The 20,898-nt window shown below is 43.3% G+C and overlaps 1 protein-coding gene across 5 annotated transcripts in view; it reads right to left on the bottom strand.

Annotated features, from left to right (window-relative positions):
• The window catches only part of evi5b (ecotropic viral integration site 5b), a 57,269-nt gene extending 37,072 nt beyond the window's left edge, over positions 1 to 20,197 (bottom strand). For 3 of the 5 annotated variants that reach the window (XM_076278433.1, XM_076278430.1, XM_076278429.1), the window contains exons 1-2: positions 20,113 to 20,197; positions 4,689 to 4,945 (exon numbers count right to left, since the gene is read on the bottom strand). In XM_076278433.1, coding sequence (XP_076134548.1) covers positions 4,689 to 4,945; positions 20,113 to 20,115 — 260 coding nt within the window. In that variant the 5' untranslated portion in view covers positions 20,116 to 20,197. Of the gene's footprint in view, positions 1 to 4,688; positions 4,946 to 8,547; positions 8,904 to 19,117; positions 19,440 to 20,112 lie in introns of those variants that run through there. The other 2 variants (XM_076278431.1, XM_076278432.1) reach the window with 2 other exon arrangements.
• Between the last annotated feature and the right edge of the window lie 701 nt (positions 20,198 to 20,898).

A 20,898-nucleotide genomic window follows, 5' to 3' on the forward strand; every position in this document is an offset into this window, starting at 1 on the left:
GAGGACTGAAGTAAGCGGTCAACACCCACTGGAATCCCTATTATTGTGCAGTCTTACTGTTGTTATCTGTGAGTAACATGGTAAACTCATGGACTCATGACAGTTTCGCTGTGCAGTTTCGCTCGCCTACCTGCCGTCTGGTATCACTGTGTCGCTGGGCTGCAACGAACAGAGGAGACACCAGCAGCACTGCTGCTGCTGCTCTCTCAGCTCTGCCCTACTTTCATCCCCGCTCGAGTCAGCGCAACTCGGAGAAATTTGCGTGGGCGAACGGCAGGAGGGGGGAAAAAAACGAGAAAACGAGAAACAGAGGGCAGGATTCACAGGAGTGGCAAAATCAAAGTTCTTCTTTCTCCTGATGAGAAGGCTGCCAGTGAACTACAGAGAGAGAGAGAGAGAGAGAGAGAGCTAGTCTGGCAACAACAGCCTCAAGTCCGCAATGTTAACTCATTGTGTGATGCTTTAGTTGGCAGCATCAAGGGAATGTAAACAAATGTAGATGAAGGAATTTTTCATAATGAACTACTAAACAGAGCCAAGAAAACTCTTTACAGAAGCTGCATTTAAGTCACAAGAATGAATGCCAATACATGCAATGCAATACATACAATGCAAACAGCACCACTGCTTCCTGACTTTTGCGTCATCAACTTAGTATTGACACGGGATGAAAGAGAGTTCAATCAATTGGACAAAAGGACTTTCTTTCAGGTACCCAACTGTCACTTTCTTTTTCACATCACAGCAGCTGACGTATAAATGCCACTGATGTTACTTACGTTGATCAAGGAGACTCTGCTTTTTGTGTGCTCTATGCTATATGATGGTGGGGTAATGCTACATTGTTGGAAAAGCAGAAAAGAAAAGATTCAAAAGCTTCCTGAGTGCTTTCGTAAGGTTGTGTTCCCATCTGTTAGCAGCCCAGAGAGAGAGAGAGAGAGAGAGAGAGAGAGAGAGAGAGAGAGAGAGAGAGAGAGAGAGAGAGAGAGAAAGAGAGGCCATGAGTTTTCGATTCCGTGCCTCATTGTTCCTGGTCGCTTAGCAGCAACGGCGGTGACTAATTCAGGGGATCTGTGGTGGTGGTGTGGTGCAGGGAGAACGGCCAACGACAGTGAGTAATCAGTGAGAGTGAGTGACAGAGTGAGAGAGAGAGAGAGAGAGAAAGGGAGGAAGTGAGAATGAAAGGGGCCAATCCACTGATCTGTGCAGGCCTCCACATGACGGAGGAGCTGGTCTCCTTTTTGGGTTCAGCAGAACTAGATGGAACCAAAGGAAAGGAAAACCGTCACTATACAAAGGTGCCAAATGGATGGAAAGGCTGACCAAGTACTGATAGTGGTGGGGAATTTTGGCAGGAAATATTTTGGCCACATAGACCCAAAATGAAGTATGTTAGATGACTGGTTCCTTATAACGTCATTCCTTCTAAGCCAAGTAAAGGCGTTAATGAATAAGGATGTCCTTGGGGAATTCATTGGAATGCTTACTGTGCCATCTGTCTTACTACTACTAGGCCTATGTGCTCACTCTCAAGCATTTTCAACTCAGGCAGCAACTTTCAAGTGTGGCTGACCAATAGAGAAACTAGAACCAGGCAAAATCCCTTCCACCTGGCACTGTGGACAGACTCAATCAAACAGTCACAACTTCTCAAAAGCAAACAGACAGCATCTGAGTCTGGTTTTGGTTTGTTGTGAAAGGGCTCTCGACAGGAATGGGAAGGCTCTCTTTCTGTTTGACTGACAGGTGGGGTTTATGAGGGAGACAGATGAAGGGGTATTGTCTCTCACACATGGGGTAACGGGGGGACGGGGCTACGGCAACATGTGCCAGGGTGAAAAGGGCCCAGCTGTGCTCCTGGCATGTGGGCGGAGGCTGGGGTCAAAGGTTAAAGTGAGCAGTGTGTCTGCAGGCCCCCTTAACATGTCTGAGTGCTGTGGAGGTCAGGGTGGGTCTGAAAGGAACTGAGGGAAAGGAAGAGGGAGGGAGAGAGAGAGACAGACAGACAGACAGACAGACAGAGAGAGAGATAATTACTGTGTTACTGTGTTCTATGTATGCATTTTTGGTGTGTCAATGGAATGCCCCTCATCTAGTGAAAATGCTGAGCACACACACACACAATACAGACACACACACACACACACACACAGTATGCTAATCTCCAACATCTACCTGTAAAAGCAAGCCAGCAGTCACTCTTTTGCTCACGATTGTGGTGGAGAAGGGGAATTTATGCTCTTGCTCATACTGATATCTGAACAGAAGAAGGTCAGCGGTTTCTTTTAAACTGGTTCATTTCATCCTTCTCTCTCCCTACTGATGATAATTTACACGAACACTTACAAACCAGAGAGGGGGAGCCATGATGTTAGGCCAGCTCTGGAAGTGGACCACTGTGATGACATCATTCCTTCACACATTGAATAAAAACTGTTCCTTCTTTTGTTCTTCTTGGGGCGATTCAACATCACACACACACAGAACCCTATAAAAACACACACACACACACACACACACACACACACACACACACACACACACACACACACACACACACACACACACACACACACACACACACACACACACACACACACACACACACACACACACACACACACACACACACACACACACACACACACACACACACACACACACACACACACACACACACACACACACACACACACACACACACACACACACACACACACACACACACACACACACACACACACACACACACACACACACCTATAAAAGTGTGAACTGCACTGAACTGCCTAAATTCCACAGCTCTGCTGCCCCCTCTCCTCTCCCTCCAGTTCCTTTCCCCCTCCTTCCACCATCAATCCCATTCACTGCAGCTCATCTGAAAGACAAAGCCTCCACATTCCCCCAGGATGCCATTAACAACTGCAGGCAGGTCCCCTTAGTTCACAGCAGAATGCAGAGACGGCGAGGGAGAGCCAGAAACATCGACAGAGTTTTGTGTCTGCGTGGGTATGTGTGTGTGTTTTTGTGTATGTGGGTGTATTTGAGAGAGAGAGAGAGAGAGAGACACAGAGAAGGGGGTGGAGGACACTGAAGGAGTGAATGTTTGAGAGAGAGAGGGTAATTGCCCCCCTGGTGTGTTGGCTCCAGAAGAAGTCCCACAGTCTGTCATGCTGGAGTCTCACACTCACCCAACACATCCAAATCTGGCTCAACTGCCCTCTACACCCTGCTCACACCTCCATGCTTCCCATCCTTATGGATACCATGTAACACACACTCTCTCACACACACACTCAAATATTAAAAAGCTTTCACACACCTCCTGGTGCAGATCCTACACCGTTTCCATGTCAACACGTGGTGCAACTGCAGATTAAATAGGGAATGGCACTGAATAGGGAGAGTGAGCGCACAGGAGGGTGCATAGTGACAAAGCCTATGTGTGTGTGTGTGTGTGTGTGTGTGTAAGGACTCCCTCTCTCTCGCTCTCTCTCCATCTCTCAGTCCAGGCCCTCAAATAGCCACTGTGTTGTCAGAGCCAGTGATAATGCCACATAGCAGCACCTCCGGGGTCTGTACTGTCTGCCATCTTATCATTGTGCTGTGGCTTTTCACAGCGTTGTGTTAACACAAGCGGTGAGCGGCCGTGCATAATCTACTGCGATAGCTACACGCTAACAGACACGTATGGCGATGCTCTGCAATTCACAGACCACTGCAGAACAGTAATCCTGTGACAGTAATAAGAAGATCTTCTGCGGCCTTTCATGATGACTTATCCAGTGTGCAAATCACAATATGACCATGATAATCAAGTCCCACTTAACCAGAGTAAGGTGACTCACTTCAGGAGTATGGTTATAAGGCTATTTAATATCATGTAGTTAATGGTCTAAGATGGCTTTACTGCAACCACACCCCACCAGCTTCCAGGGAAAGAAATGTTTCACAATGTTGGTGACAATGGCCATGAATCACGTCCATTCCAGAAAGTTCCCTTCTGGCCAACAACTCCAGTGCTGGTTCAGGGCATTTGTTTGGAAAAATAAATTGATGACGAGTTTATTCTCACATTCGTATTCTGCTAGAACAGCACAACACGGCTGGCATAAGAGGACAGAGATTGATGCCGTCTGCCTCTAATGACACCCACAGGGAAGCGACTGAAAGGCAGCAGCAGCAGTGGCGGCGGCGGGAACAGCTTGGCAAATCGGTTCCTTGGGAGCTGCCATGTGAGCATGTGTCAGCTCCCGCCTCCTTCCACTGGCTGCCAATTACAGGCTGGAAACCCCAGGTGAGGACAGCCTCAGGCCAGCACAGGCCTGTAATTAAGGCCATTACTAGACAAGACCACAGACACGGTGAGCCTCATCAGGAGTTGGTGTGCTGCTCCTTTCTCTGAGTGTGTGTGTGTGTGTGTGTGTGTGTGTGTGTGTGTGTGTGTGTGTGTGTGTGTGTGTGTGTGTGTGTGTGTGTGTGTGTGTGTGTGTGTGTGTGTGTGTGTGCGTGCGTGTGTGAGTGAGTGTGTGTGTGAGTATGAGGGTTCAGCATGTCAATTTAATTGCCTATATGATAGTGTGTTCATGTCTCTACATGCATATGACAGTTTATGTAACATCTGCCAGTGCCCTTATCTCTCTCTGGCTGTGCATGTGGGTGTGCATGTGTTCTGTTGTGTCCCTCACCTGTTCTGCTCCTCGAGTTTGGCTAGCAGCTCCACCTCGTCGGGACTAAGGGCTGGCGTGGCAGGCGTCAACGCCGGCGACGACAACGGTGTAGATGAGGAAGAAGATCCGAGGGGCGGGGCAGAGGTGGTTGAAGGGGCGGGCAGAGATGAGGGCGTGGCCACCTGGCTAGCCATCTGACTGACCGTGTGAGACACTGAGTTCCGCACCCATGAGAGAGTAGAACTCAGCTTTCCTGCAACCTTGTCTGTCGCCACCTGTTGTGTTGAGGAAAAAAAGGAGATAATAAGAATAATGAATGAATAGAAAAGAATTCATAGAAAGAAAGAATAATGAATGGGGGGAGAGGTGAACACTAGAAAGCACTGGAGGGAAAGAGTTACATAACTGTGAATGTTTTGGAGGAGGTAGACTTTCACTACAGGTGGGAACAGGAATCAGTGGGAGGTGTCTGACACAACGTACACAGAGAAACCGTGGGACACACAGTCATTTCTAGGGTTCTTTCTACAGGGCCGGGTATCAGTGAATATGAGTATTTTTTTTCTAATAAAATTAAATCTTGAGCTCATTCTAAATAGGGCTAATTATAGGTTATGGTTTCTAATCAAAGGCTCAGAAAGGCAAATCCTACTTCAATACTTATACGATATACAACATCAGTACAATCCCTTACAATTCTCAACCACACACAAGAAAATCCTGACATACACCTGTCAACCACACCTGTCAATTCCCCCTCACATTGATCCTGTGACAGTCACACTTCAGACCAGCATGAGGGGCAAAAGTTCAAACATCAACACCAACACAGTTGCTACAACACACAGCTACCACTCACTACTGCACAACCCACAGCTTCTACATCCCTGTGCTTACACTTAGAGTTTCACAAGCTGTTTACCCGCATCACATCCGAGAGCCAAGGGATGAATGTGCAGGAGGGAAGAGGAGACAGATGGCGTTAGGTTTCACAGACTGATTGTGCAGACTGATTTGCATAACCTTGAGAGTGGGGCAGCGTGGGCTCCCCTTCCCTCCAGTGTTATTGTTATTACTGGAACACCACTGTTATTAGTCTGGGCTTTCCTGTGGCACAATACCACTGGACTCCCATAACAATTCACCACTAATGTCACAACTGTATGTTTTTTGTGACAAAATGCAATAAATAAATGAAATATGGAATAAATAAAATAAATAATATATTTTATATATATATATATATATATATATATATATATATATATATATATATATATAAACACAGCTATCTATCTTCATATTTTATTTATTTATTTCATATTTAATTTATTTATTTAATTTTGTCACAAAAACTAATTAAATGCTGTTCTGCTAAAGCATTTTAGAACAGTCCGTTGTAAAAAGGAACAGCTGACAGGACAGGATCCTGCACAAACTTTGACACAAACGAGTAGTTTATCTCTGGTTATGAGTGACTGTGTGTGATGTGCACTAGGCCAGCAGATTAGGCAGTGATGCAAGAGGGTCTCAAAAGACCAACATAAAAAGCGGCATACTTCCGCAACATCTGCTGAAAGTAAATGCACTTAACAGCTGCATGACGAAAAACACAGACAACTGCAGAACATTCCAGACTAACGTTTACTAATAGGTAGCTTTGCCATCTGCTTTAAGACTGTCTGCTCTGTTGGAATTACCTACTCTAGAAATACTGCCTTATTAAGTATTTGTATCGGGACTTGGTATTGCAAGTTCACAAATATACACTCAAACCCACATCTCCAGGTGGAATAGACAACTCAACTCAATTACTTGATTTATTTTAGTTTAGTTAGTTAATGATTAGGGATTTGGGAGCTAAAATTATGTGCATTAACTAGGGCTGTAAAAAATAACTGATTAATTTCGATTAATTAATTTGAGAAAAAATAACTGATTAAAAAAATTAGTGCAGATTAATCGATTCTGTATGACCTTTGACCCCGAGCCGTTCTAGTCAGTAAAAATTAGACTGTAAAATGAAGGAGAGAGAAGAAAATGCGCTGCCTAGATCATTGATTGGAACATTTACTTTTAAAAAACGGCCTGATGGTGTTGATAAAAATAAAGTGTTGACATTAGTCCTTTGCAATGTCTGCAAGTGTTGACATTGAGGGGAGTGTTAATTTATTTTCATTGTGTCCCCTAGGTTATATCTGTGGCCTGAAATGCCTTGTATGTGAACAAAAAAACTTCTTCCCGAAGCACTTTTGAATTTATTTCCTCAGCATATTAGGTCATATCATAGATTATTATGGCCATTATTTGAACAGTGAAAATAATAATAAAAGAGTTTTTGAACTTTAATGTCACTAATGCTGATTATTCAATTATTCATTTGAATTTAAATATTTAAAATACTTTCACAGCAAAAATTATATATGCGATTAATTTAGATTACTTAATCACAGAGTATGTAATTAATTAGATTATTTTTTTGACAGCCCTAGCATTAACACTAGTCTCACTGTTGGATGACGTAGAAAGAGCATCTGTGTGGAAAGACAGAGTTGCAGACACAAAGATGGAGGCTGTTTCACAGATTAACTCCTGTTCTTCTGTGCTACACATGCGCCTCTCCTCCCAGTGCACCCGTTGGGCTTAGCCAGCTGAAAACAAAGCTTTCAATGTCTAGGTCTGGAGTTCAAATAGCCTCAAGGCAAATCTGACAAAACTAGACCAGCTGTTCTGCTGTACAGTGCTGAGCTGTACTCGTACATCTCTGAAGCTAAATATGTCCACTGATTTATATTACAAACAAACACACTGGATAAGAGGATCCGTCACTATCTTTTTAAATACCGCCCATTACAGGGTTCCTACACATTTTCCATTTCAAAATTCCATACTTTTTCCATACTCAAATTTCCAAACTTCTCGGTACATTTTTCTGACCATATTCTCGACATTGCGGCCACTTCTGGTTTGGGATAACTCGGTGAAAACAAAAGGTATGGACAACCAAAGAGAATTAAAAAAATTACACTTAATATTCATCCATTTAGGTGGGTCATTTTTAGTTGTATCATAGTTGTATCTTGACGATGGGGACTGACAGTTACACAACAGTAGGAATGGTTCATTATGACCTGAGTGAAGTGATTAGTACTGCAAATGCAATAGTCTGGAAACACAAATAGTTCTTCATACCTTTGTTTCTTTTTTCCATACTTATCCAGACCTGGAAATTACTCAAATCAAATTCCATACTTTTCCAGGTTTTCCATACTGCGTAGGAACCCTGCCATTTGTTTATGTAGTGAATAAGCATGTTATGCTTTGTGCATCCCCACACAAAATGGCCAAGTGTTGGTCTCTTATCCCTTTCTCAAGGAACAAAAACCAAGCAGAGCGCAGACTAGAAGCGTGGGTTGGGGAGAAGAAGTGAGCCATCCTCAATCAGTGATCAAAGAACTAGACACAGCAATGAAAGGCCGCCACTTTGAAAAGCTCTGGTGATTCAGCAGTCTCAAGGACCTCCTGTAACATTAACACTGACTGATAAAGACCACACTCCAGTGCAGAAAGAGGCCTTCAAACACAGCACAACCAGACAGCAGAGATAATAAAGGTGCTGTTTGATACCTAATCGGAGTTGAGTGAGTCAATACTTTCCAAAGCCAAAATGAATAATACAGATCCCTCTGATAACAGGTCAGGAAAATCCAGGCACCGGTAAGAACCTCTGTACAACACAGCACGTTCTAAAATAACAACGTGGCTGGAACTTTTCAGCCCACCATAAACACAGTAATTCACAAAAGTGCCTCAATTAACTTAAAATGCTAAAATCTGAACCACATAACACATTTCTGCTAAACTTAGGTGCACTTACCCGAGAAATGTGTTTTCCCTTTCTGCACAATCCTCATAAATCACATTCCACTTCCATAGGAGCAATCTTGCTGGAGACTTTAAAGATGAGAGTGTTTTAGTTAGCTCAACTGGCTGCCGGCTTTACAGCAACTTTTCACATGTCCGCAGAAGTGTTTTCCTGCCACTGAGCTCAGGATGTGTTTCCGCAAAGCTGACTCCTTTCAGGCACTCTGCCGAGTCATGAGTCTGTCACAATGACACTCCGAGGGTCAAAGTGCACCTGCAGCAGCAGTGACACCAAACCACATGCAGGCACACAGACAGGATGGAGTGCTCAGCTTCTTTTGTCTTTTGCACTCCTTTTCTATTGGTTCTTCTATTTTCCTCAGTGGATCTCTCTCTCTCTCTCTCTCGCTCACTCACTTTCAGGGTTTTCTCCACTCAGTCTCTGGGTGCTGAGCCACCAATCTGGAATCCACCTGACCAGACAGAAACTGCTTCTTGAAAAAAAAAAAAAAAAAAGAAATCCTGCTTCTTTCGTGACAGATGATATGTCAGCTCATTTACATTTCCCCTCAGCACACCCCACAACTTCAAACAACTACAGCCGCCGCTACCACCACCGCTACTACTGCTGCTGCTGCTGCGGCTCTGAAAGCCCGACCTCGGGGGGGGGGAACTCCTCAGTTCCTGGAGAGCATATGCCGCCTGCGTAGTAGCACCAGCACTTCTCCAGAACCTGACCAAAGACGCAACACAAAACAAAAACCCAGCCCACAAACGCCAAGGGTAGTTTCCCACGCTGACCAGCTGAGAAACAAGGCTACCACTCGCTGCCTGTGATTGCTCCCAAATGCTGTACAGTGACTTAAGTGTGGTTTTGTTTTCACACCATGAAATCCACCTAACCTTTCTGTCTCTTGCTCAACTACACATTGTTTTGACACTGAATGTAAAATGAAGAGATACAGAGAGCTGAGAGAGGGAGGGAAGAAAGGAGGGAGGCTGATAGAAAGAAAAAGGAAGCAAAAAAGGAAGAGGTGGGGCCTGGCAGGGAAACCCAAGATATGAAGGACAAAGTGCACAAGCATGACTGATTTGAAACAGGCAGCTGCCAGACGGCACCTTCGCACATCATAACGTGGGGCTTTCTACATTAGACTGCTTCTTAAGCTGGGGTTTGAGCTGGACCGACAACAGATCAATTTTCACTGTGAAAAAAGCTCAGGCAGTGCCAGGCCATTGTTCTCTCAAGTGTTTTCCACAGCCACCCACTCACAGCAGACCAAAACACTGGGCAGAAGAAAAAAACACAGGCTGACTGAGAAACCACTTTCAGTCAGGCACTCGATTATCGGTCCATGTGAAAGTCCTCCTTTGTGATACAGAAATGATTTACGGAGGAGGGTGATAACAGCAGCGGAGAGCTTTTTGGTCCCAGTCTCTAGATGCCTGCTACTTCAGTAAAGTTAGCTTTTCATTAATGTCATTCTTTCCCTTCTCCGGGACTGGAAATATTGACTTGACTCTTACTTGTAACTCCCTCCATGGTCAGGCAGCACCTCCCTACCCCCAACATATACACACACACACACACACACACACACACAATCCACAACCTTTTGCAGGACCAGCTGGTCCTGGGCCCCCTCCAGTGTAAATATAGCCAGCTGTTTTCTGTAGGGAGAGAAACCGGCCTGCACAAACCACACACACAGACACACCTACTGTAAAGAACACACACACTGATGGTCAACAGAGCCACAGACTTCTGTCAAACCTTGCTGCATAAAGACACCAAACCTGTCTTCCTTGTGCTTAAAAAGTAACACAGGAATTCTGCTGCTTACAAACACATCCATACATCTCATGATCGTGTAACCCACACACCCCTCACACACCCATTAAGGAGGTGTTTCTTTCCCCAACTCGGTCACCTCATTATGGCACAAGTGGCAGCCTTACCTACGCGCGCTGGCAGACTCAAAGACGAGGTCACTTACTAGCAAACACCTGTGAGGATTAAATGCCCTCCGCCGGCCTCAGGGGAGTCTCTGTTTGCAGCGTGCCTGGTGGCAGGCTTGTTCAGGAAAATGTAGTGCCATCATTTCTCTGCACCGTCCCTCTAAATTATTCATGCAGAAGAGATCGGCTGCATAGTGAGAGGGTTGCATTGGGGAAACAGAGGGAGAGAGACAGATACAGACAGAGAGCGAAAGATCGAAAGAGAAGAGCACTGAAAACTATGTAGAGTGTGTAGAAAGAGAAATAGACCGATGAAGAGAGAGAGAGAGAGAGAGAGAGAGAGGAGAAAAGACTGAGAAAATGGTACCACTGGTGACAGAAATAACACTACACAGGTCAGACTCATTTTCATAGAATGTAGTGATGATGGAGAGTTCTTCCTCAGTCTCTCTTTTTTCTCTGTAACAATGGTGTTTTATGTCTCCTCTTCTCCATCTGGGAACGATTCATTAGAAAATAAAAACAGTGGGGAGAGTTACGTGTCCTGGGAGACAGATAATCTTGCACCTGTCTTACAAGGGCTCCAGGACCGGTGAAGAGAACAACAAAAAGTTTAGCTCTAAAGACCACCCATGAGAATTGTCAGATGCTCAGCAGTAAAAGAATCCCCTATTCTAACACCGCAATGGTACAATCTCCAACTGGCCCTTGCGTCACAGCACCCTTCAAGCAGGCACTTAGCCTGATTTGCAAAAGTAAACATCAAGGGAATGGAGAGCCCTAAACACTGGTGCTTGAGAACGCCATGTGACCAGCAGACGTGGTGTACTTGCTCTTCAATGCTGCCGGCAGTAGCTCAGTCTGTCAGGACCTTTACAGACTCCTCTTCTCAAGCTTGTATAAAACTGTCTGGTTCTGAGAGGGTTCTATGTACAACTCCACTCACTCCATTTCTCGGTCATCTGCTTTTCTGTCTGTCTAAGCTACCGGACTTCCTTTTTGGTTCCACAAATTATCCTTTCTTTTCTGGCACTGTCGACTCTTCTATTTATCTCTCGATGTCTCCGCCTTCTCTTTGGGCCCCAACACCATGAGGTCTTCCAATGGTCTGGCTATTCCTGCGATCTGGCAGTGTTGGGGGTGTGGAGACGCTAGCCCTACAACATCACATCTTTGATTCCTGGGGTGCAGGAACAGGATATCAGAGAAAGGGTTTACATTTCTTCACTTTTTTTCCTCTTTTTTATCAGCGGGCTTAATGTTGACCTGATATCATTTCTGCTGACACAAGTGAGTGAGTTTAGCTGTGGGGCTCAACAAGACTACTTCTACAAAATACACCCACACACACACCCAAAGTATCCTGCAGGGAGCAGAAAAACAGGAAACAGACTACCAGTGTTTAAGCGCAAGCAGCCCTGACCCAAGTCTCTGACCTCCTCTCAAAACCCTGTGTGTAAGCTAGTCCCTGCTAGGAAAAACCCAGGAAAACACAGGCCAAACTTTTCACTGAGTGCTTTAGAGGAATGAAGAAGAGGCAGAATAGTTCACGAATGGGTGAGAAACGGAGGGATGAGTAACAGAGAAAATGAGAAAGAGATGAAGGGGAAATTGAGAGAGGCCACCTCAGAAAAAAAGGTCTGTCTAGACAGGCCTGGTTAGAAATCTAAAACACAGAGTGACTGTGATAAAAGTAATAAAAGACAACAATATCTGGTATTGACTGGGCAAATATGCATAGCAAGGCAATGAAGAATTTCCAAAAAGTTTAGGGCCCCTATACCCCGTTACACAAAGTTAGGACAGATACCAAAATGTACAACCACTGACAGCAGTTATGGTGAACTTGATTCAGAATGGCAGAATATTTACTGACCAGGCTGGCTGTGGACACAAACACCTGAGACCAGGCCTTCAAAGTGCAAACCATACAAACCATCTGAATCAGGTCTGCAGCATGCAAGCCATAAAAAAACACAACTAAATGATACTACTGGGGTCCAAATTAAATACACCATCAATAATATATGATGTATAATACATAATTTATAAAACATGATCAATGTAGACAAAGATATCATAACATTACAAAATGAAACTCTGGGTACATGTACAGTGGTGTCAAATCCCACAAAAAGTCAACCTGACTGTAATACCCACATGAAAACATGATACCCCTAACCAATAATGTGGACGCAAAGGTCATGTGTGAATAACCATCAGATATTCCAGATATATATATGAACACAGGGGTCATGAATCTACGTGTGTGTGTGTGTGTCACAGCAGTCAGTCAACTCTAGCCAGCAGGACAGGTACTGTACTGTAAACTTTGTTTAATCCCTTTAAGAACTGAAACCCTCAGTCTCAGAAAATGACAGTCAGGAAAGGGAAGTGACAGTCCACAGGGTGTGTGAGAAATGAAATACAAAATGCGAAATAAATGTGAAACGAAATAAATTAAATACGAGAGGCCTGAAAACACACCAGAATGAAGATACTACTAAGCTCCTTAAAAGCTTTATCAGACTCATGAACCAGCCAAACTTTTGCAAGGTTGGCAATGAAGACATGAGCTCTTTTGGATAATTCTGCCTATAATTCCGCAACATAAATAAACCTACCGATAGATGCATGATATCATAATACTGATTTAAGCCTCAACACAATAAGAGTAATGCATTTTTAAAACAGACTAAGGCATTTGACACTCGTTTTAAATGATTCAATGATATTTGCTACGTCTGTCTTATATTACAAGAAAAGAAATAACATCTGAAGATCCAACACCAAGGCACTGTCTTCTATGCCCTCCAAAATCATGCAAAGTACTAGTGCATCACAGGATGTGAGAGGGTTCGACAATGGTGAGTGAAATCTCCCAGCCTACGGGCCTGATTCCCAAACTCTAGACTAGGTCCGTTAACAATAACTGATATTTATCGGTTTGTTGTGGCTGATACCAATACAATAACCGATAATATTAACCGAACAAAAAATGTGAAAAGTGAAGGGGACAGCATTTAAAAAGCGGCATTTAATTGCAGTCGTTTTACATACCTGACGTACAGAATAATAGGCCTGTCCTCCTCAATGGTTCAGCAGCAAAACTAGCCATCAAAATAGCAGTATGTGTGGCTTCTTTAAGGTGCATATTAATACTAAAATACAGATTTATCTAACGAGGCGTCCCTCCAATGAGTTTGTTATTATTTTCACCAACTAGCACAGTATGTGCAGACACACCAGCACAAGAAAGGAATTTGCTCTAGGTAGGCCAGACTCCATAGATTCAAGACCATTCACAAGAGGATTTTGGGCTACACATATCCAACGCAGATCCAAAGATTTTGCTAGAAATGTCAAACACATCCACACCGCTGACATTATTTTGAGGAAGAAGTAGCCAACCAAGCTCAAGTAGCTCAGTGTAGTCAGACGGGCCTCAAGTTGGGAAAGTAGGACTTAAAAAATATCGGCGCAAATTACCGGCTGAAATTCCGTTATAGGAACAATAATAATATTTTATTTTTTTACTTATCAACCAATAATTTATATATAGATAGATATAGTGCATCCCTATTTTAGATGAAGTGCCACAGCAACCCATCCAGTCACTGAAACCACACAAATACGGAGCTGTACAAGTGCCCACCAGAGACGGGACAGAGAGGATGAGAAATGAAAAGCAACAACAACAAAAATGAACGAGTGCTGGGCACATTCCACATTCTCTCCAAACATTTGCACATACACGCTTCAGTCATGCTGGGCCCAGATGGTCCAGGCACCAGTTATGTAAGTACTATAAATTCACTTCCCAGCTCTTCGAGGCCCGAGTCAGGCCACAAGAGAGGAAACTTAAAAGAGACAGACGTTCTATTTTTTACGAAATTAGTCTCAGGGTCTGAGCACAGTATTTAAAATATGCTTGCTGAAGGCACTAATTTTTAGAAAATGACCCCCCCCCCCTCCATGTCGACTTCTCTGTGCCTGAAGCATTCCTGTTGGTTATGGAAGAGATGTTTGTTTCTGAAGAGAAGACAGTGGAGGGGACAGTTAGGATGAAGGAGTGAACAGCAAATAAGTCAAAACAGCATAACAAATGAAGAGGAGAATGACTGTGGAGTTGAACAGAGGAGTCAGAGTGTCCCCTGTGAAACAATGTGGGTGTACCACCCAAACACGGTTCAGGAGAGCAAAACCAGCCATGGCATTTCCTCCACCACTGCTCTGCATCTGTGTGTGTGTGTGTGTGTGTGTGTGTGTGTACAAATGAGACTGAGAGAATGAAGAGGGAAAGGCCGAGAGAGAGAAACTAATCCTGCCTCTGTAGGCCTACTAAAACACATGCAAACAAATATACACAGAAAAGCAGAACTGCAACAACAAAAAAGAGAATGAAAACATTAACACTAATCTCAAGGGGGGCAGTATCAACTAACAATTTGTTTTCCAGACAGATATATTCTCTCCGAAAGGTCAGGTGTATTTCTCAGGGAAATATAATACCAGGGTATGATTTGTAAGACAGCATTTTTGCCACTGCTCTCTCGCTCTCACATACACCTACAGCATCCTCAAGTGTATCAAGTGTATTCATCTTGTCAGACATATATTTGCCATCAGCTCTTTCTCTCTCCCTCTCTTTGGTGTGCCCTTTTCAAATGTACGGTGGAATGTAGAGGAAAAACTGGGAATTTCAATGAGCCATTCACTTGCAACACTCATTCACACTGGCCTAGGGAGTGAATGTGTGTGTGTGTGTGTGTGTGTTGGTGGAGAAGAAAGGGCTCCCAGTTCACAAACACAGATCTGGACAGCAGAGAGTTTATCAGCAGTGCTCCCAGAAGGCTTCCCATCCCACGGACTATTAGGGAGGGAGCAGAGAGACCAGCGAGCTAGAGATGGAGCTGCACAGACTCAAAGGCTGTTAAACCACACTGTTTCATTGTTGCGGTTAAAGCAACAGGCTATGACTGCAATAAAGTATTATGGGGTGTAAGAACATATTTATACACTTGAGTAGGCCTACTGAGATTTTGTGATACTCTATTGATCATTTAAAACCCTGTATAAAGTTTGAATTAATAGTCTGTCAATTATTTGTTGTAGACAGTGGTTCATTTCCTTTGTTAGTCCTGCACATAATAGTGCTCTGTTGAGTTATTACATTACATTTTACATTACATTTAGCAGACACTTCTTGACCAAAGTGACGTACATATGTCAGCTATATTACAAGGGATCACATTGTCCCCGGAGCAACTTGGGGTTAAGTGCCTTGCTCAAGGGCACAACGGTGGAAGCCGGGAATTGAACCGACAACTTTCAGGCTACTGCACACTTGCCCAGCTCCTTAACTACTACACTATCACCACCCCACTGGGTGTTACAGGGACTGAGATAAGTGCAAGATCACTGCTCTGATTGCATTAAAAAGTAAACTCTTTTCATTCAAATTTGATACAATATGGTAGTTACTTAGCGGGTTTACAGTGAGTTTTCCAAAAAATAGATACAAATATATTGCCCTTCTCACAGTATGGCAATATATTGACTTATAACTCCTGGATCATGATCATAAGGCACGTTTACATGGACACTTCTATTCCGATTAGAAACGGAATAACGTCTCAATCGGAATAAAAATGGTCATAAACACCTCTATCGGAATGAAAGAGGCAGTGTAGTCCGTTCCTGTTCCGATTGAACAACATGTACGGTCATTCGGATTGACCGCTGCATCTTCTCAATGAAAAGTAGGCAACAACGGCTTTTCCGATCAGATTCTAAAGCGCTTGAGAGCACCTGATCAGAATAAAACACACCCCATGTAAACAGACGGCAGAATTTTTTCAATTGGAATAGTTTAATCAGAATGACAAAAAAGCTGTCCATGTAAACATGGCTATAGCCACAGCTAGGTATTCTACCCAGACACAGAATTAAAAGGAGGGGTGAGTGCAATCTCTGGGGCAGAAGTAGTGGTGGATTGTCTTTTAGTAACACACTCTGAGGTGTCTACAGCTTCGGACAAGTTCAGACAAGCTGGATCTCTATCTACATATCCCTGTCAGTGTCTTGCTCTTGCCTGGGCATTTCCCACCCATCTCTTATTTGTCTTCAATCTAACAGTCTTGTACCGACTGTCTTGTTTTTTTTGTCTCCTTGTTGTGCCTTTCATTTCTCTTCCTTCACTTGCCACTGTCTGACTTCTTTCTTCTTCTTTAGCAGTCCTCGTCTATCTATCTGCATGCCTCCATGTGCTGTAATTTTATTGATGACATTTGTCCTCAGCTCCCCATTCTCAGCCAGTTAGTTGAGGGGAAACCCAGGAATTAGGAGGAGTGGGGTGAGAGCCTCTGTGTAACCTGCGTTGTGTTGAACCTGCGCGATTAAGGCCCGGCACACGCCCGGACTCGAACCCGCGAACAGCAGCACCTCGGATCGGGAGGCGAGCTCGCTAACAATTGAGCCAATAGCCCAGGCTACTGGCTCGCATGCCAGCAGCACTCTTGAGGCGTCAGGGAGTGAGGTTTACCAACGTTCCACAAGCACAGCTAAGCTAGCTGGCATCCGTTACATCTGCAAGGGTGACGGAGCAGCATGTGATTTCATTAAAGGGTAGCTTGCAACTCAGCTTCATAAATAACCTCAATGTACAAAGAAGAAAATGTGACTGGGAACACCTGGCTTTGAACTGAGCACTCAGTGTGCATGTGACTGTGTGTGTGTAAGAGACACACAATCACAGATTGAGAGAATGGCAGAGGTGAGCAGTTGTTGTGTTTGCATTTGCTACCGTTATCGAGCATTAAGCAGTCTATTTTGGCAGTACTTCACCACCTGACAGGGCTGCAGTGCAACAGCTTGTGCCGATGAGATCCCCCTCCGCTCCTCGTCAAACCACAGCAAGTGCAGTCAAACAGACACACACACACATCAACGCCACCTGAGTAAAGTGCCTCCTGACGCTGACTGAAAGCAGGCTGAGGGCTAAAGTGGATCAGCACAGATCAAAGTGGATCCGCTGTAATCATCGCAAAGCCGGGAAGAGGGACCCGCCGCAGCACGTGCCTGACGCTACCACTGGCTCTCAGACAGGGTCAGGTGAGGAAGGAGTGTGTAATGATTCCCTGCATCTCAGCTTCTAACACATCACAGGATGAAAATGCCCAGCTTGACTGCAATAGTGTTTTCCTTGAAGTTCATGCACCAATCAAGATAGGGTACTCTCTTGAGTTAAAACCCCAGTTTCATTGAGTGTAGCCCATCTCTTGATTTATCTCTGTGTTAGAGCATCTTAACTTAGACTTGGAGTCAACAACTCATACAGAAGACAAGGGATTCAGCCTCCAGATTGGATTCTTCTGGAGAACATGCATACATATTCTTAATGAATCATTTTGGCATAATACTGATTTGCAGCAACTATCACACAGATATTCCTCTAAAATCTTCAGAGAAAATGTACCGCTGTAATGCAAACTAATATTTACAGTATTGGTTATGATACAGTTTTTGGCAGTGGTACATCTTGAGTTATAGGTCTACTTGTATTACCGCACTGTCGTCTGATTTATCCTATAACCAACTCATAAAAACGCCTACTCCTGCAGCATTTCATCAATTTAAACGTACTTGAGCGAGAATCCCACTTTAACTAACCAAAATGTTTAAACCAGGCCTACGTCGACAGAGACCACCCGGCTACGACAGATAGCTGTGTAACGTTACTGGCTTGATGCTCAACTGGCTAGCTTGATGCAATGCAGCCTGCTATCAAAGTAAAAGACATGTTTAAAGGCATCTCTAGAAGAAAGGAGGAGCGTTTGACACCTATCAAAACCACCACAACTGATACGTTGATATTGTCATGTTTTGACATTGACTTATGTCTATGGTCTGCACACATGCAAATTCTGTTTGGGTTCCATACAGAATAATGGATAACGTTACTGAAGTAGGAGGATAAAATGTCCATCAAAGTGATAACCTACTTTCTCACAACTCATCAGTTGGATATATTTGGGATTAATTTAAACTGACAGCAGTAACATCGCCAAGACCTAATAGCTTTAGTTGGTTAGAAAAAACATTGACGGTAGAAATGTTAGCAGCTAAACGTTTGGCAAAAAGCTGGACTCGACTGCTCAGATCCCTAGGATCAACAGTTTTCACTGACGTTAATTACACAATTCAACGATGTTTGAACCGCTATGATTACAAACGAAGCCGTTTCTGAAGACGACACATAAACAAACGTTATTCAACAAATAAATGCCTGCATGTATCCTGTTAGCTAGCTGGCTCGGATAATGTTGATGAATATCTGACCAGCTAGCCAACCAGCTGCAACAGTATCTTTTCAGGCTAGCTGGTTATGCTAGCAAACGTCCCTCTAATTAAAAGGGGGAATTTTCGAACAACATTGTAAAGACATGGTTCTTATTGTCGGGAATACTTCAAGTTTTAGAACATCAAGGTAACAAGAGTGTGTGAAAACATATTTAGCTATTAACAAGCAACAGTCGGTCAAATTGTAAGATAGCTGTCGCCCTCCTGCAGCCAGCAGAACAACTGCGAAGAGAAAACACAGTTAACGTTAACACTGTTATTACCTTGGAAGTCTTTTCAGTCCCAGAATTTAAACATTAACTTTCCAAGTACAGCAACATTATCTTCTCGCAGATGATTTCAGGTGGATACAAAGTTCAACTCCCAAGTCGCTGGTTAATTTTCACTGTCGGGATTTCCACCCAAGAAGGTATTAGCCCTATCCGGCGAGTTGTCCGTCCATAACAGAGCAAAGCTGCCACCGACTGGAGTCAAGCTGCTCCTACTAAGGGTGATTATGGAAAGCCATTTCATACTTGCTTTCATGTTTTACCTACTACCAATCAATGCAGAACATTGTCAGTAGCCTTTTTCCGTCTCAATCGATTGGCTGAATAAAATCCAAATACGTTGGAGGAAAAGTCTAAAAGGACTATTGCTTTATTGTAAAGACTAAGTCAAGTAGGCTACTTTATGATAGACTAGTGGAAAGTTCCATAATAAAAAAATAAATATATGCCTAAAGGCTACTTCTTCGAACTAGCAGGTTACATTTAGACCAAATGTGTGCATAGATTTAAATAATGCTCACAGTAATCTCTAACAATATTGCATGTTGGTCTTAAAAGTGAAAAGGCTTGCCGTAGTAAAATAGCTAAATCAAACTGCCCTTCCAAGATCAGGAAAATGAACACACACTGCCATCTGCTGCCCCAAAAATGTCACAGACAAGATTGTGACTCATGTCCGATAGTTTTGTCTTTAGTCGTAGCCTCGAAAAAACAAATCAAACCAAGCTGACGATTTTGATCTTAAACAAGCTGAAATTCAGCCCAAACATGCCTCAATACAATAGGAAATGCAGATAGCAGAATATGTTAAGATTAATAGGTCAGGTTTTATTCACCTCTAAGGAAGTTTAGTAACCAAGTTTAATCTCAAAGTTAATCTGCAATGAAACCTGTATTATCAGATGACAACACATTTCTTCATCACATTTGGATTATCTACATTCACAAAGCATTTGAGAATTACATCCATTATTTCTAAGGAACCTTACCATTAACTGGCCATCACAGTTTGATGTTTACAGCAATTCCAAAAAGAATATTGAGACAGAGACAGTTTTGGTTCACCACTCACCGGCTCGTGCCACTCACTTTTCAGGTTTTGCATGTAATCATGGTGCATGAGGATCATATTTCTCATGTTTGTCACGCCCTCTTTAAGTGCTGAAGAGCATAATTGACGCCTTGCTCACGTAAAAGTCTATTCACTTTAAATCTGGAGCTATTTAAAGAGTACAAAGGCCTATGACAGTGACTTTCATGCAAAGCAGACTTGGCCATTTCTCAGACTAAATGCTAAAATGAACAGAAGAATATTTATTTCGGCAAAGCAGTGTAAAATCATCAAATTCTCAGTTAATAGCCTATGTAAGTTCTTCACAATTAAGCTCATGAGTTTAGGTCACCATTCATCTTTTTAACATTATCATTATGCCTTTTAGCACAATGACATGTCTAAATGGCTTTCTGACTAGACTTGATCCATTCTGTGGATAAAAGCATGTAATAATTTGTGATTTATTATAGAGTCTGAACAGAAGTCCTCGGTCACTTGTTTTGTTGTATGTGTGTATGGTTGCAGTGGACTAAGCCCCTCTGGGATATACAGATTTTGAGTCAACACGTTCAAGCACAGGTGAGATCAGTGGTGAGTGTGAATCTAAGTTCCATAGTGTATTCATGCTTGCATTCTATATCAGTGTGCATTTTTAGTCATTAGTTGGTATGATATGTGTAAATTCCCTGCATGTTTAGTGGTCCTTGTGTTAGTTTATCTG

The sequence above is a fragment of the Alosa pseudoharengus genome, unplaced genomic scaffold (assembly GCF_046254945.1).
Source record: "Alosa pseudoharengus isolate Yale_2024_CS ecotype anadromous, Long Island Sound unplaced genomic scaffold, YU_APseudo_1.1 YU_APseudo_1.1_scf_11, whole genome shotgun sequence".
Taxonomy (NCBI): Eukaryota; Metazoa; Chordata; class Actinopteri; order Clupeiformes; family Clupeidae; genus Alosa; species Alosa pseudoharengus.